The sequence below is a fragment of the Salvelinus sp. IW2-2015 genome, linkage group LG18 (assembly GCF_002910315.2).
Source record: "Salvelinus sp. IW2-2015 linkage group LG18, ASM291031v2, whole genome shotgun sequence".
Classification (NCBI taxonomy): Eukaryota; Metazoa; Chordata; class Actinopteri; order Salmoniformes; family Salmonidae; genus Salvelinus; species Salvelinus sp. IW2-2015.
This window is the reverse complement of record NC_036858.1, coordinates 12,077,826-12,095,904: the sequence shown is the minus strand read 5'-3', so window position 1 is coordinate 12,095,904 and position 18,079 is coordinate 12,077,826. Positions and strand designations below refer to the sequence as shown.

Below are 18,079 nucleotides of genomic sequence, written 5' to 3'. Positions count from 1 at the left end.
ACTAAATTTTGAGTCTGGCATGTTCTCCCAAATCATAATAATGACATGAAAGTACATTAAAGGCTCTTAGTTGACACTGAAAGGTTGTATTTTATGCTTCGCACAGGTCTGGAACCAACAGGACTCCGAACAGCTACTACCCCCAAGCCATGAGTGATAAATAGCTAGTTCAATAGTTAACCAAATAGCTACCCGGAGTATCTGCATTGGCTCTTTTTGGATATTTTTTTGTTGTTGACCCATCACATAAGCTGCTGCTACTGTTTATTATCTGTCACTTTATTCCTAGTTATTTGTTAAATGTACATATCTACCTCAATACCCCTGCACATCGACTCGGTACTGATACCCTGTGTATATAGCCAAGTTATCTTTACTCATTGTGTATTTATTATTACTTTTATTATTACGTGTTACACTTTTTATTTTGATTTATCTATTTTCTTTCTCTATTCATTGTTGGAAAGTAAGTAAGCATTTCACTGTTAGTCTACACCTGTTGTTTACAAGCATGTGACGGATAAAATTTGATTTGATACTTTCAATAGGGAAAGAGTGCTTCCGTACTCCGCTCGTTCTCGCTTGCTTAAATTTAGTTGAAAACGTGACTTTGCCGTGTCTCAAGGCGCGCGCATCAGGTAGCCTTGACTATATAAACCATCCGGATTTGGGAATAATAAAACGCACAACAAGAACATAGTGAAACCGGTGACGCAAGCCTGCTGCAGAGTGAGTAATGAGTTACTTTTTGCTCTCTGTGACTAGGCTGAGTTGGGAGGTTTTGACTGTTGAAGTAGTTTTAGCAATTGGGTCGTTTTTGAAATGCGGTGGCATGCCATTTAGGAAAGAAAGTACATTTTTCTTTATTTAAATGTAGGCTATTTGGGTATCATCCCATTCTAAATCAACTAATATGGCAGCTTACTGACGACTATCAGTAACATTTCAACGATCTACTAACCCTAGCCCTAACCCTAAACTTAACCCTTATCCTAACTCTAAACTTTACCCTAACCCTTATTCTAAACCTTACCCTATAACCCTAATCTAACTTTAGGAAGCAGTTGCTTATCAACAGTTTGTTAATAGTATGACCACCTACAGATGGACTATCCAAATAAAGTGTGACTAATCATTTTTACCCTTATGACAACTTTGCGCATACTACAAAGTAGGATCAATGAGTTACCCAACTAACTTTGATAAACAACCAGAATAACTATTGATTTTCTGGTTCATTAAGAAAGCTAAACTTGGATATGTGTTTTTGGTTGTTGAGTCAATTACACCATACCCAAAATAAAAAGTGAATTCAGAACATTTAGGGAAGCTATTTGGCTAACTCCTTGATCCTGCTTTGTAGTTAGTACACCCTACAGGTGTAGTGGTACAGTTATGCTTGAGGGTGCTGTACTACGGTCATTTTGCAACCCAATTACTACAAATGTTATTGGGTTTTTGCTGAATGTGTACTCTGCATCATTTGTATCTAATGAAGGAAATGTAATTTCCTTTATTAGATATTCTAAAATACATAAACATATGTTGTTTTAGTAGTTTATAACATCTGAAAATGGATTCTACTAGACGGCACATAAACAGTATAGTATGATTGTGGAAGAAATTAGAGGGAAATAACACGAGTAGTAAAGAAACGAAGGACAATAACATGTAAGTATTGAAAATAAGCTCAATTTATGAAAGGATTTATGCATTTGTGGAATAATAGAGCTGTTTCGTGATCAAGTAAAAGCTGTGCAGAATCCTTTAGTTCGATTTTCACCAAGAGCTTGGAAGGTTCCCAAATACATTTTACAAGGGCATGGAGAGGGTCTAGTATAATGTCATTGACACAATTGTTAAAACAGAGTGTGTTATTTATAAGCCTCTACAATGCCTCTTTGATGATTTCATAGCAGGTGAAGTGGGACATTCATTTATTTCTAATGAGAAAATAGTGCCCCACTTCATCTACTAAATTGCCCCACTGCAACTGAAAGACACACTTTAGCAAAAGTAAGGGTCTGATGTTGTTTTAGGTATTGTAGCAACCACTGAATAATCAGTTATCCACTTGTTTTCATCATAAACATGTAGATTAAGACCTTAATTCATGAAAATAAACATTACTTGAGTAGGGTAGGCTGATTTTAGATTTTCTACGTAGAGATTTACTAAAAGTTTCCCTATAATGCTGACTTCACCCTCGGAGTAGTAACACCACAGATGCTCAAATCTAAATTCGTTAAACCCTTTAACCATTCATTTACTAAAAGTATTTTAATAACCTTTGTTTTTATTGATCTATACAATATATGAAAGACTTGTAACTACAACACTACTGGGACAAGCCAATTTGCTTGCCCTAGGTACTTTAAATAATGCATAAACATAATGTTTTGCAGTATAAAGGACTAGCATTATGTTCTATCATTGATAAACACATCAATATAAACAAAAACATGTTTGCTGTGTAAGTATTTGTAATTTGAAAGTGTTTTTCGTGGTTGCAAAGGACGCAAATGCCACCGCAATTGCAGTAGCAATTAGAAAGAGTAAACAAGCAATTCTTTCATTATCATTACTTAACACCATATAATGTTCCATAGTATTGTAGAATCAATAGGTTGAAGACCAATTGGTTTATTTCGTAAGCAACTTTGGCACACATTTCAGCACCATAGACAGTGCAACTGCTAATGTGTCTGATAAAGCCTCCTGTCAAAAAGACGAAGACTTACTCATCTGAGTCATCAAAAAGCTTTGCTTAAAACTGTTAACTTTGAGATTCTGATGCCAAGAATGCCAAGCTGTTGTTCAACTTTTCTTTAAGTCCAGCAGACGTCAGGGAAGTGCTAGCCTACATTCTTTATTTACAGATGGCCAACACACTGAGACCCTGGTTGATCCTTGTAGTCCTCGTTCTGGGTGTGCTGGTTTGTCTGGGCACTTTCACGGATGCCTACTTTACCAAGCCGGTGAGCCCCGACGACAACGCGCCTCCGGAGGAATGGGCCAGATACAACACAGCGCTGCGACACTACATCAACCTCATCAATAGACAGAGGTGAGTGAGTTCAGCACTCTGTAGGCTAGCATTTTATCTACACAGGAAAACCTTGTCTTAGATATGGCACGAGAGTCCGAGATAATGCAATGTTTCAGCCTATTGGGGGGGGAGACAATTTCTCAAACCAATTTTATGGGAACGGAACCTCCCACTGACAATCAATAGACTCAGCATATTCCTTCACTCAGTTGGTATACAAAGGTTTAAAAAAAAAAATCCCTCTGCCAAATTCCAATCAAATGTTGCTGATATTCTGAAGGTCAAATTACCACTATAGCCAAGGTCACAGAAGAAGCTCTGAGGGGACAAGAGATATTGGAATTAAGCCTGAGGATAATGATATTCTCTTGGCTCTCCAAGTTCATGTCCTATCTCTGTGCCTTGGGGCAAAAGGTAAGCACAACAGGATTTGCCCCTGTCTCTCAATACAATTGAGTCTCTGTGTCTGCGACACTGCATCAACCTCATCACTAGACAGAGGTGAGTGAGTTCAGCACTCTGTAGGCTAACATGTTATCAACATGGGAACACCTTGTCTTAGATATGGCACGAGAGTCAGAGATAATGCAATGTTTCAGCCTATTGCGGGGGGGGGTGGGACAATTTCTCAAACCAGTTATATGGGAATGGAACCTCCTACTGACAATCAATAAACTGATAGCATATTCCTTCACTCAATTTGAATACAAAGGCAACAAAAAAATCCCAATCCCTAAATTCCAATCAAATGTTGCTGATGTTCTTAAGAGGGTGAAATTACCACTATAGCCAAGGTCACAGGAGAAGTTCTGAGGGGACAAGAGATATTGGAACAAAGCCTGAGGATAATGATATTCTCTTGGCTCTCCAACCAACCGGTTGTTCTGAACACTGTTATAACATAACTTCATTCCAGTTTTGGCAAGACACATATGCAGCAGCATTACACAGACACGGAGATGAGTATTTAGAGAACAGAGTAGTTATTTCAAATAATGATGGTATGGACAGAAAAGAAAAGGAGCCTGGTTTTGCTCTAGGCATTAAGTTAAGTTAATGTCCTGTCTCTGTGTTTTGTGGGCAAGAGAAAAGCTCAACAGGAATTGCTGTGTGTGTGTGTGTGTGTGTGTGTGTGTGTGTGTGTGTGTGTGTGTGTGCGCCTGTGCATATGTATCTGTGCTTGTACGTTTGTGGCTCAGAGAGATTTCATGTAGGCCTATAGCGTTTGATGGATCCTGAAACCAATCCAGTCTCAGACTGCAGTCTATCATTAAATAGATTCTCCGGTACTTTTGTATACTGCTCTCTCGCTCTCTCTCTCGGCGCGCCCTGCAACCTTATTGGATAACACTGGGCTGGCCTCTTGCTAGCTGTCACTCAAATGTGAGGGGCTGAAGCTCATTGGCTAGAACTCGAATTGCTAGGGGGCAGGCACACGTGGCGGGAAATTTAGGGAGAAAGGCACAGCACATCTTCAAGAAAACAGTTGCTTTCAAACTAGGCATTTCGTGGCTAATTGAGGTAAGACAGTTATTCTGCTCATAGATTATGCATGTAAGAACTACACATTAACACATTCAGCCCAAAGGTTGAAAAAATACTTTCTTAGTCGCCAAAGTACCAGAGCATGTCTTTAAGTGGGCTGAAGCTGTCAATGCACTACAATGGCTGTGTGCCATGCAGTTCAGCCCCTCTTGTTCTCACAAAGGGAAATGTACTCCTCATTGGCAAAGCATTGAGTTCAGTGATTTAAAGATGATTTAAAAGCCGTGTCACTCTCTGTGGAACCGAGGATTGCTTGCCTTGCTGAGCATTGGGCATTGGACTTTAAAATCTCTCCTTGTTTAGAGCTAATTGCTTGAGATATGTGTTCTTGCCTCTGGAGATAAAAAGGGTATAGGCGAGTAGTGAGTACACACACTAGGGCAAGGGTCCACATTACATTCAGCCGTGGGCCTATTTTTCCTTGTGCGGATGGTCGGGGAGACGGAACATTGTTCTAAATAATTTGCACACTGCAAATGAACAGCGAGAATCCCAAACAGACATAGTTTTGACAAAAACATAAATATATGCCTCTCTATTTAAGCGTGGGAATACTTGGGAACATACAGTACCAGTCAAAAGTTTGGACACCTACTCATTCAGAGGTTTTTCTTTATTTTTACTATTTTCTACGTTGTATAATAATAGTGAAGACTTTAAAACTATGAAATAACACATATGGAATCATGTAGTAACCAAAAAAGTGTTAAACAAATCAAAATATGTTTTAGATTTTAGATTCTTCAAAGTATCCACCCTTTGCCTTGATGGCATTCTCTCAATCAGCTTCATGTGGAATGTTTTTCCTTTCCAACAGTCTTGAATGAGTTCCCACATATGTTGAGCACTTGTTAAGCACTTGAGCACKGTTAAGCATGTTGAGCACTTGAGATTCTTCAAAGTGGCTACTTTCACTTTGAAGAATCTCAAATCTCAAATATATTTCTTTAAAACTTTTTTTGGTTACTACATAATTCCATATGTGTTATTTAATAGTTTTGATGTCTTCACTATTATTCTACAATATAGAAAATAGTAAAACAAAGAAAAACCCTAGAATGAGTAGGTGTGTCCAAACATTTGATGGTAAAATCACTTTGATGGTAAAATCATCATGATTTTACAGTCTTTTATGTCCAACAATGAAAATTCAAAGTTTTTTTTGCTTAGAAAACTTGTGGGCTAAATAAAATCCCCCGCGGGCCGTATTTGGCCCACAGGCTGCCTATTGGGGAACCCAGCAGTAGGGTATTCACACCAATAATGTCTACGTAGTTTCTTGAAACTTTGTCTCTTTCGCAATTAATTTTTCTCCCGATTCCTGGCATCCTCTCGCCTCTTTCTTAAAACGCATTGGAGAAGGAGTTCTGAAGGGAAGGACCTTGGATCTTCTCTTCCAGAACCCGGAAAGACTAATTGAGGTAGTGCCTCGCAATTCATGGGTCTGTCAACGATCAGGTGGCCAGGCTATTAATCGCGACAAGGGGACATGATATGATCTTAAGACCCCTGTTAGCACACTCCAGCAAGTAATGTACATCTCTTGGTGACATACACTATGTGATGGTCTCTGTGTCCACTAGGTACGGAAAGAGGTCTGCACCTGAGTCAGCTCTGGGGTGGTTGCTGTTCAGAAATGAGTCGGAAGGCGATTTAACACAACGGTGAGAGGATGAAGAGACTGAGGGAAAGGGTGATTCAAAGTGACTGTCTGCTCTTTGTTACAACAGACTCATGGGTCATGTATATCAACATGACCCATGCATACACCTGCAGTAGGAATGTGACAGTCCACTCAGAGATTCCTAAAAAGTAGTGCCCACACTGGATAGCAATATCTAAGTTTGATCACTTGATATGGAGTTTAGTGACTTTGAAAGGCCAGCTACTGACTTTCTGTGTCTTTTTCTAACAGTTCGGATGGCAGTGATCTCGGATAAATCTGGGTCCCGTCCCACTGGCATGCTGTTCCACTCAAATGGTGGGCCTTACAACAACTCAAATAGGCTGCTCAACTGGCAACCTTCACTGGACTGTGTGGCCCACTATTTATTTTCAACATGCATGCATCTCTCTCTCTTTCTCACTCTCTCAACATAATTGTCTATTTTTTGTTGTTGACATAATTTGTAATTAAATTCAACAATGAATAATAAATAAATGTGTTATAATACATCTCGTCACAGTGAGCTTTTGTTGAAAGCCTTTCCGTGTCTGACTCAACAGATAAACAAACCAATATTTATATCCAAAAGCCATGATTGGATATGATCCTAGACCACCCACCACTTCAGGCTTATTATTAACCATGGTTACAAGAGTAATATCATTGTATGTGACATATTATACCACTATCATACCACTAGGTGGCAGTACATTACAAGGAAAATGTTCTCTGTACGTTATTTGCCATTGGACTTGTAATTTATGCATTAGACCACATATTGTACTGACCTTGCTGCAGGACATGGCCAGCCTACACATTTACCATAATTCCTCACAACGATCTCAAAAAGAGTAGGGATGTGTTGAAGTATCAGCATTTTAATACAGTTTCCTATGGTGAAGATGAAACTCATCATTTTGAAACTTTGGACACAGTATAGTGTACTATTTCCTTACTTTGTTTATGGTACATTGTATATTGCACTGTCTTATCACGTGTGATATTTTGATCTTTAAGTCGTCTAGACTCAAGACCTGCACGACAAGAATCATTCAAACCGCAGTTCGGTGGGTTCTGCACTGTGGCACACATACCGTTTTCCCTTTTATCTTCAGCAACCGTGCTCAGGGATTTGACATTTCAGCCGCGCCGTCTTTGCTCTCGTCTCGAATTGGACAGTGGGAGCAACAGAAGCAAGGTAACCTAATATGAGCTCCTAAAGTAGTCATTTGTTGAACAGAAAGAATGGTTATTGATATAGAAGATGATCATTTCTTGTTGCTATCGTTTTCTTTGTGTCCCGGCTATTTAAAATCGATTGTGATTCTGCCGTGATGCGCCCGTGGCACCAGGTGGTTTGTTTTACGCTAGAATCCATCATATTACGAATGAATGTATTGGACATTGTGAATTATTGATAGTGGTGGTATCGCAATATCAATAATGTTGATAGTGCACATGATAGCATATTCCTGGCACTTTACCTCCTCTAGCTTAGGCTACGTCCATAGGCTATGGTTATTACGCAGGAGCCTATTGGTGTGCATACAAAGCCCACAGATGGTGAGGAATAGTCTAAGAGAAAAGCATTTAAGCAAAAACACAAGCTATTTCTGATTTATTTTCTTATCCCACGTACGGCACTCAATAGGTGCCAAGTTGTGTGAGGAGATACAATGTAGTCTAACCCGTGTCCGGTCTTCCATCCTTTGCGCTTGTGAATTAGAACAATATATCACTGACTTTACAAGTTAATGATGGATTATCAATCATACTCTTGGAAATGTACTTGTGACGGAGAGAATGGCTGTTTTACAATAGCAGAATTCCAGACCTTATGTAGTAGCCATAAGGATAGTCGGATCGGACATCATGTGCACCTGTTCCCTGGTGCATGCTCACGTCACTCCCTACGCACCACATTTCGCTTTCAGTTTTAATATGAATAAACAAACAAATGATCATGTGTAATTTGGTTCTGAGAGTAATAGCCTACAGTAGCTTATTGGGTAATGACATTGTAGCAAATACGAGGGGTAGCCCCGACCGGGACTCGAACCCGGGTCCACGACTGTCAAGCAAACACTTTAACCCAGGGATGGGCATCTTGCGAGCAAAACACTTTAGCGGCCCCCCTTTTGACAGTGGAGCAAAAAATATACGTTTTAGAGTTTATTTCCTGCAATTCCGTACTTGGCACAGACTTCAGTTCAACATCTAGTTGGTTCAGTTGTCAACTAAGGAGAAATCAACAAAACATTTCACCGTCATTGGATTTGGATAAAATGTTTGGTGAATTTTTTCCCCCTTACATTTTTGACTTTTAGCAATTCCAAACAGTTTTCCACAAATATATGTTTTGTTGAAATAATGTGGAAACTCAACCTTACCATTCAATCAGAATATCATACCTGGTGGATGGGACCATGATGTAAACACTTGGTAATTCATTTTGACATCTTCTCTAACAAGGTAATTGGGAGAGGGAGTGATCTAGCCCAGGGCTTCCCAAACTCGGTCCTGGGGCTCCCCCTGGGTGCACGTTTTGGCTTTTGCCCCAGCTCTTCACAGCTGCTTCAAAGAACCAACTCATCATCAAGCTTTGATTATTTGAATTAGCTGTGTAGTGCTAGGGCAAAAACCATACCTGCACCCAGGGGGGGGACCCAGGACCGAGTTTGGGAAACCCTGATCTCGCCTACTGAATGAGCACTGAAGAAACGGCTGGCAGGAAGAGAGGTCCTTTTCAACCATCATAGTGTCCTTTATTACATGTTACACTCAAACTTACATTGAGATGGTTATGTCTAAAATCATAGATCATATATTAGGTATTTGGGTTGAGATGAGCTTCAGCAGTTATTCAAGTCTTCTAATACAGTTTTTTTTTATCCCTCTGGCGGATTTACACAAAAACTGTGATAGGTCTTATTCTGGAGTGCTTTTAGCTCAGCTTAAAGGAACTTCATCCTTCTTAATAGTCTCCTTTTGAGAACTTGCAGCTGCAACAGTACTTTTGGCGGGTTCGACAGCTGTGTGATGCTGCACGATCAATGAGCTCAACAGAAATGTGACCTAAGCACTTCCTTACACAGCATGAAAACACTTCCAGGTTTGGGGTGATTCTCAATTAGTAAAAAGTATGTCCTCTCCTAGACTCCTCTGTCATCCTCTCTGTGACCGGGAAACCGATAAGTGGTCGCCATATGAAGGAGTGTCAATTTGTTAAGAGGCAAATTGAGGAGTTTGCTCCTCTACTTGATTGCCTCCTCCGGCGAAGGATATTCAGGTGTATCTTACTGCGGTGCGGAAGAGTTTTGAAATCCGCCACACCCCCTTTGAAAAAGCTGTTGTTTTATCGGATGAGAAAATCATGCACACATTTAAAAACAACATGCTACTTATCCTTTTATTAATGTCTTGCACAACTAGCTACATTTCTTTTTACCATTTTACAGATGTATTTTGGAGTTCTACATCTGTAAACGTAATTTGCCTGATGACACACTACAGTAGGATAGCCTCATTTCATATACAAGCGCATTTGTTTCCACATTTCCTCTCCTCCTCACCTTGATTAACTTTGACCTTTTCCAAAAGGAGGCGAGGAGAAGATAGGACAGAGGAGAGGACTTAAGGAATAGAGGACATCTAATTGAGATTCTCCCACAGTCTTAAGCCTCCCTTACTTCCTCCTTCTATCCTTACTTCTCTTCTTCCTTGAGGCAATGACTGCAAGGTAACCAGTATATTCATTCACCAATCCAACCATGTCAGATCAGTGATTAAGGAAGGAAGGATCTCTAAAATATTTAAACAGGGCCTAGGGCAGCCTCAAATCTCACAATTATAAGGTTATGATGGGGTAACCTAACTTAGCAGGCGTAAAGTAAATGCATGTCACGTTCCTGACCTATTTTTATGTTATTTTGATTATGTTTAGTTGGTCAGGGCGTGAGTTGGGGTGGGCATTGTATGTTGTGTGTGTTTTGTTTAGTCTATGGGTGTTGTATTGTGTATGGGATAGATAATTGTGAGGTTGTCTAGTTATGTCTATGGCTGCCTAGATTGGGTCTCAATCAGAGACAGCTGTCATTCATTTGTCTCTGATTGGGAGCCATATTTAAGGTAGCCATAGGCAGTAGGCTTTTGTGGGTAGTTGTCTTGTTTAACGTTTGTTGCTTGTCTGGGCACTTGCGTTATTTAGCTTCACGATCATTTGTTGTTTTGTTTGTTTGTAATAGTGTTTTCGTTTCATGTTCATCTTCGTTCATTTAATTAAAAGAAGATGGCTTATTTTCCTCATGCTGCGTTTTGGTCCGTCTCTCCTCCACACGATCGTGACAATGCATGAAACAAGATCCCCCTACTGCAGGGATCATCAACTTTTTTTCTTGAGCTGATGGTCAGGGGGCCGGAACATAATTAGAAATAATTTGTATACTGAAAATTGACCACACGAAGCCCAAACAGATATAATATTTGACTAAAACATAATAATTTCCTACCTTGCTTACATTTGTGTATGATCACACATACAGTATCTCTCTATTATGCGTGGGAATACTTTGGAACAGATTTCCAAAATAAAAATCACTTGGAGCTGATTTGCTGGTGTTTTTATAGTCTTTTATGTCCAACAAAAGAAAACTTGGGGGCCACCAGTTGAGGAACCCTGCCCTACTCTCGATACTGTTGACGAGAAGAACAAAACTGTCAGTAGAGGTTTTCCTCTGCACTGTTTAACCAATCCAGTAAATGTGGATGAAGAAGTTGCATCACAGGCTCTCTTTCCATTTCCCCTGAAAACCGGAACATCCGGTTGTTGACAACTCGGCAGAGGCTATGATGGGGTAGTGTAATTTGTTTTGGTGAAGCTACTCTGAAAATGTAGTTTACCAAGCTACCAATTACTTCACACTGGAARAAGTTAAGATACACTAACACTAGCCTTTATATAAAAAACTATACAAATATAGTTTACTTAAATAGATTCTCCGGTACTTTTGTATATTTTTTAACCAGTAGTTCGGAATGTAGTGCTCACATGCCAAAAGTGGTCCCCAAAAATGGTGTATTACATCACATATGTGCAGATATGTGCACCAGGTCATTGCTCTCACTCTGCTGTGTGTGCATCTTGCTCATTGTCTGGAACTTAAATTGCTAGGGGGTTGGACCACGTGGGGGAAATTTTGGGGAAAATGTTGCAGCACAGCTTCCAGAAACAGTCGCTTTCAAACTAGGGATTTCGTGGCTAACTGAGGTAAGACATTCATTCTGCTCATAGATTATGCATGTATGAACTACACATTGACATATCCAGCCCAAAGCGGGAGGTTTAAAAAAGTTCCGGAGCATGTCTTTAAGTAAAGTACTTTGAAAAACTACTATGTGAAAAATGATCATATCTAAATCTGAAATGTTATAGACTACAAATTGTCTGATGTTAATAACAGAATGTGTAATTTAGCCGATTAAACACAAAAAACAGTTTCAAGTGACAATTAGGCAGGTCTGCTGTAAAAAAGAAAGAAGGATATTCTTACAAAAAATACTGTGTAGTTCCAGTAGTTAGCTACACCGCTACATGGCAACAAAGTAACTACTGAAAACACTATATAGATTTGAATTTGGTTCAACTACCACCAAGCTACTGAAAATGTGTAGTTAAATTACTAATTGAACTACATATATTTCACTACTCCCCAAAACTGGATCCTAGATCATTAGCCCAGAACTAAAATCTCACGTAATTTGTACCTTTTATGTTTATGTAGCCTGTCCACGAAAGGTTTTTTGGCAACTTCTATCTTGAATACCAAACCTAATTGTGCCTATATTCATATGAACTATTCTCCTTATGCCGCTCCATAGCGCTGTATCCTTAGCTGTAGGGAGAGACTGTGTTGCTGAGAGACAACCGAGCCTCCCAGGCTTTGATTTCTTCTCTGGCTGAATCAGCTGTCGGCAGAGAAAGTGCAGAGGTAAGGCCAGAGATGGAAGAGGAAGCAAGACACGCCACTCACAGTTATTTTTCTGCTTCAATGAAAGTCAATGAGCTAAGTACACCAGACCCAGTTGCTATTGCATTGGTGTCTATGGGAGACCCACCCCGTTAAGTAGACCGGAACTGCATTTTATTTCAATGGTAAACGGCCCTTGGTGAACTATCTTCATTTATCCGCCATATTTGGTTGGGCCTCCATTGTAGGCACAGTGAGTCGGCATAGAGATTAACCGGCGACGGTGTAAAGCATCTATTCTAGTGGCACCCCTCCGTCCTTCACCCTTCGCACCACATTTAAAGCAACTGGAAAACGTCCATGGCAGGCATTGTTGTCACCTTAGCTTGCTACATAAGGAATGATAGAAAGCACGAGCACCACCACCAATCAGTTTACACCACAGCGCACACACCAGTCGTTACTATGACAACTAGCGTAATCCGATTTGGACTCTTGTAACTTGCTGTTTGGACAGTCAGTATTCAAAAACGGATTTGAAAAACTGATTTGAGCATTAAGGCCTGCAGTGTGAACAATGCTTATGTCACCCCTGCCACTACCACAACAGATCAGTCTGGATGAATTTAGGGGTCGTAACCATGGTGACACAGCTACTGTAAAATGGGCTGGGCTACTGCATTCTTTTGTATGGATTGGCTCTATAGGGACAGGAGTTTTACTTGAGGTGAGCTCATGTGCTCTGGAAAAACTCAGGGCCACTAGATCCAAGACAGTATAGTATAAAGATAGGCAGAAGCTGCTTCTCCAATAAAATCCCCTGATCACACTTGTAGGCGATGTCAAGGTGATGTTGGCTAGCTAAACTCATGTGCAGAAACATGTTGTCTCGCGCTGAACTGCGCGTGTGCAGGCTGTCAAATCAAAGGCACTCCTTCGATATAAAGTTGTTTTTGACGGAAATGAAAACGTGCCAGTTTGTCACTTTCATGAGGTTGGAGTAATAACATGTTCAACTAATTAGGACTTTTCTCGAATGTAGGTTGTGCCTTTGGATTTTGAGAAAATTAACAACTAAGGAATCATTTTCACCTTTCTTACCACCTGTTTCCATCCAATTGGCGACAGATTTTAATGCGAATATTCTAAAATCCCCATGAAGAAAATATGCCTATATTCCCACCAGTGGTGTTGCCACCAAACGGATTTGTTGCGGATACAAATGAGTGCAGGATGAGGTAGTGCACACAAAATGTAAAGTTTTCATGTACCGAATAAAAATCGAACGTTTTTTATGTGTTTCCATCACATTTTCAATTCCATCGCAAAAACTGTTGCGTTAAATAGTAAATGTACCTACTCTGGTTTTGGCACCAGTGCTCTAGCCAACAGCTCACAGATACAGTGCGGGTTGGCTGTGCAGGTTGGCTAGTCTACATGATGAGATTATTATGAATAAGAGCGATGTCAGCAGAATAAGACCCTCGATATTTATTGGAAAGGAGCATCAAGCTCATCACCGTGCACTTTCACCACCGTTTGAAAGTTCATCATACTTTATCTAATCTGTAGCCTAATAAATTGCATGCTTTCCCAAATCGTAGCGGGAGGAACACACAATATATCATCGCGTGACTCTAAGTTTACTTTGATATGATGGTTATTATATCAATATTTGCGCGTTTACGCGTTTCCATTGCCATTTCTCGCATAATTCATTTTACAGATGGAAAAAGAGCCCACCATGTCGAACGAACAAATGATCTGTCTGCATTTATAACATTGTACCGAGACTTCCTGTTTCCATCACAGCTGTCAGGATTTTTTATTATATGGTATGACTTTAGTCGCATAAAAATTGTGGAGGGAAATGTGGTTACTGATTTCTCAAACCCCAAATCCCAGTTTGGCTTGCTTGGTCTGGTATATTGGCCATATACTACACCCCCCCGTGCCTTATTGCTTAAATATATCGTATAGTATACCATATCATACTGTACCATATCCTATCTGTAACATTTGGTCAGAAACTTTAGTCTTTAGTCAAGAGGTATGTTGGTGACGTTGAACCAAGGCCTGTCATTACTCAGACTTATTCAATCAGTACTTCCTTGACTGAATAACCATCAACAGGGACCTTGACTGAATTACTGGCAGTGGAACTGCTTCACTGCTAAGGCTATTGTGCGTGTGTGTGGCTAAAATTTTATTTTCCAGTTGAGTTGGGGCTATCACTGTTGATCCCAGGGGAATTTAAGTAGCTAACTATAGTAACACCTTGTGTGCATCAATATACATGAGGTGGTGAGAATGAAAACAGTGTTGAACATGCAGATCTCAGATCTCAGTTGACCATGTGGCACATACTAGCTTCAAATGACCATTTCAATTAGTTTGTTTCTCCTCCCTACAAAATACTATTTTGTTTTGATGTAGTGAATTCAAGTTATTTTGGGCTCCCGTTGACAGATTCACAGAAGTTTGAGTTTGTTAAGGAGGAATGTAGGTCACACCTGATTTCACAGCTCTTAAGTAAATAAGTAAAACCTTTAATCTGTTCTTTAAAAGCTCCTTATAAATGTTCTGTGATTCTCTAGCTTTAGTTTTTCATGGGGAAATCAGGGCCGGTGTCAGAGCCGGTCTCAGAGTGGGATCAGGTCCCTCCTGTCCATGTAATCACATTCATTATGATCTAATAGGCAAAACTGATCGTAGATCAGCGCCTTTACTCCAAGACACTATATGAATACCGGCCCCGGCCCCGGCCCCGGCCCCGGCCCCAGACCAAATACACCATACGCTTGCCACTCAAATATTGCACCAGTGGACCTGAATATAAACTATATAAAGTGTACAATCAGACACACACTCCTGAAGTTTATTCAAGCACTTTGGTGAGACATGATACATATCTGAAATCTGAAATCAAGTTTAATCAGTCTTTCGGGTGAGAGAGCAAGTTCACAAAGACATTTCTCATTGAGAGCTTTCATCGTAGACCTCTGAGTTGGCCTTTTTAAACGGCCATTTAAGCCTTGTGATCCAGCTTGTGTATCTCACTGTGCTATGATCGATTCCACTGTGATTCGTTTTGAAGGCAATACTCTGGATTTCAATGATGCGGTTCACCCTCTACAATTTATTCTCAGTATTGTTTTGATATAAAAAAACGACAATACAATAGCAGAGACACATTAAACTACTACCATTTGCATTTCATTATTCCCCAATTGAGTACAATTGCAATTCCCTCTCCCCTTATTATTATTTTACGCATTTTTCCTTGTTGCCATGGCAAACCAGTGGGAAAAAAAGGAAAGAGGTCCTTGCGGTTGTCTTGGATACGAGCGCTTTCCCCCTGTGATGCAATGAGAGGAGGAGAGGAACCTGCGGGAGTGCGGGCAGGGTTATTTTTAGGCGTGACGCGAGCCACGCGTGGATTAGGATACGGTTGTGGTGTATGTGTGTGTTTGTGTGTGTCTGTTTCTGTCAGAGTATGTGTGTGTCAAAGAGTCTGTGTCTGTCAGTATGTGTGGGTGAGAGAAAGTGTTTGTGTGTGTGCGTGTTGGCATCACAGATTTAAGGTGGAACCTACCTGTTGGGGGTAGATATAACACCTGTGTACCAGGACCACACATTAAGAAAGTAGGTGCTGGCTCCTGGCCAAGATGTGGATCCAAGACACCTAGCTTACGCAACAACAAACCTTTCAAAAATATATATCAGAGATCTGTAAATGACTACAGAAATAGAAATGCTACCCTCAGTGTTTCTCGCTCCGCTCTCTTAGATTGTGTTAATCCTGTTGTTGTCCGTCCCTCTGTTTGTGTGGCCCAGTGTCAGTGTTTCTCTCCACTTCAGCTTTGCTCTTCTCTTAATTGGTTGGCAGGGTGGAGAGATGATGATTGCAGGCCCGCGCTGCGAGCATGATGTCATAGCAGCTGTGGTGGCGATGTAGCCTCGGCTCAGTATGACAGAGAACATGGGACTTTGGATCACACCTAAAGACAAAGCAGTTCCCACAATAAAAAAGACCTAGCAGGAACACGCTACAGACCCTGATCTCTGTTGTAGAATCTAATGCAACTATTGTACATTTATATACCCTTATTATTTAGATTGGAAAGTGCTTTATAAAGGCTTAATCGCTTGATTACAATTTCATCCGTTTTCATAATATGGTTAAGAAAATTATATAATTCGGTGTGCAGCGTCATTGGGCTGATTTTGTCCCTGCATAAGAAACGCTCCGGAAAAAAAGAGAGAGGGAGAGAGCTGGCGAAATAAAGCAGGAAAATGCTGACCTCTCTCTCTCTCTTCACCCTCTGTAAACCCAGCTCAAGCATGGCCAAGCCTGCCTGCAAGCTGCCTGCATACTTTTAACAAGCTCTGTCATTTGTGTGTGCGTGTTTGTGTGTGCGTCTATGTGTGAGAGAGTAACTGTATGTGTGTGTGTGCACGTCTGTGTATGCTTTATCGTGTGTGTGCTTGCCTGTGTGCTCTGTCATTTCCCAGTGCGAACACCGGAGGGCTGGAAGAGAGAGAGCTGGAGTAGAGGAGAGGAGAAGAGAGAGAGAAGAGAGAGAGTAGAGAGAGAGAGAGAGAGAGAGAGAGGAGATGAGAGAGAGGTAGAGGAGAGAAGATGAGGAGGAGGAGAGAGAGAGAGAGAGAGAAGATGGAAGCATCAGGTGGAGGATAAGAGAGATAAGTGCGATGAGGGACGAACCAGCATCCAATGTGATGCTAAATTATCTGGTTGCCATGAATGTGATGTCGCAGACTGTGGGTGCAAGGGTGAAGGGGTGGGTAGCCAATATAGGTGGGGAAAGGTCTATATCAGTTTCAGCCCCCTGCATCAATCATCACACATCACAGTCCACACGTTTATGGGCACACACACACACCGCACACACACGCACACTTTCCTAATAGTATACAGCAACAAAGCACAATCATCATCTAAAAAGTGTGTGTCTATGCAGGATGAGTATATGAAGTTATATTTACGGCATCTTATATCAATCACTTAGTACAGACGCTCGCATTGTAGTTCTCGGCTGTGCCATTTGGAAACACAGTTGAAACCGAGAGTGTGAATGTAGCTCTAGTCCACTGGCCGCAGGGCTTTGTATAACTCTGATCTAGCGCAGATGCAGGTCTTATAAAGAGTACCACGACCCACGCCGGCCCCCCGCCCCTCCCCCCCCCCCCCCCCAGCTTATCCTCCCTCTCCAGCCCTCGGCGGTGTCGCACTTGGGAAATGTACAGAGCACATCAGGCAAGCCAGCACACGATAAAGGCATACACAAGACGTGCACACACAGATGTCACATACACACAGCACCAACACACTTCCTATAGTATAAAGCACAAAGCACAATCGAGCATCTAAAAGTGTTGTGTCTATGCAGGATGAGTATATGAGTAATTAACTCACGCCATATCCAAGCACTTAGACGAAGCTCGAATTGGGTAGTTCCTGCTGTGGCCATTGAAACACTACTGATAACCAGAGTGTGAAATGTATCTACCGACTGCCAGGGCTTGTATAACTTCTGATGCTACGCAGGTTGATCAGGTCTCTTAAAACGTTCACACACTCAGGCCCGCTCCCCCCCCCCCCCCCCCCCAGCTTATCCTCCTCTCCATGGCCTCCGGTGTTCGCACTGGGAAAGACAGAGTCACACAGGCAAGCCACAACACATCGATAAAGCATACACAGGACGTGCACATCACCACACAAAGTGCTCTTACCATAGTCGCACAGCACAAACGGCACACACAAACACGCAGCACAGTAGTGCAGGTCAATGACAGACGCCTTGGTTGAAAAGGTATGCAGGCAGCTTTGCG

At 41.2% G+C, this 18,079-nt stretch overlaps 2 protein-coding genes across 3 annotated transcripts in view; both read left to right on the top strand.

Moving 5' to 3' along the window:
* The first annotated feature begins 561 nt into the window (after positions 1 to 561).
* On the top strand, positions 562 to 6,767 carry LOC111977603 (peptide Y). The gene is made up of 4 exons (XM_024007107.2): positions 562 to 729; positions 2,880 to 3,067; positions 6,178 to 6,258; positions 6,510 to 6,767. Exons 2-4 carry the CDS (start codon positions 2,880 to 2,882, stop codon positions 6,532 to 6,534), a joined length of 294 nt encoding a protein of 97 aa, XP_023862875.1. The 5' UTR covers positions 562 to 729; the 3' UTR covers positions 6,535 to 6,767.
* Positions 6,768 to 7,075: 308 nt separating this feature from the next.
* Positions 7,076 to 18,079, top strand: part of mpp2b (MAGUK p55 scaffold protein 2b) — a 53,673-nt gene continuing 42,669 nt past the window's right edge. For both annotated transcript variants that reach the window (XM_024008821.2, XM_024008820.2), the window contains exon 1: positions 7,076 to 7,458. The gene's annotated coding sequence lies outside the window, so the exon portion shown is untranslated. The remainder of the gene's footprint in view (positions 7,459 to 18,079) is intronic.

What these genes read in the sequence shown, in the direction of transcription:
- LOC111977603 (XM_024007107.2), top strand. Translation starts at nt 2,880, where the DNA reads ATGGCCAACACACTGAGACCCTGGTTGATCCTTGTAGTCCTCGTTCTG. An exon ending in AACCTCATCAATAGACAGAG is followed by an intron (nt 3,068 to 6,177) that starts GTGAGTGAGTTC and finishes TGTGTCCACTAG; the next exon opens with GTACGGAAAGAGGTCTGCAC. An exon ending in GAAGGCGATTTAACACAACG is followed by an intron (nt 6,259 to 6,509) that starts GTGAGAGGATGA and finishes TTTTTCTAACAG; the next exon opens with TTCGGATGGCAGTGATCTCG.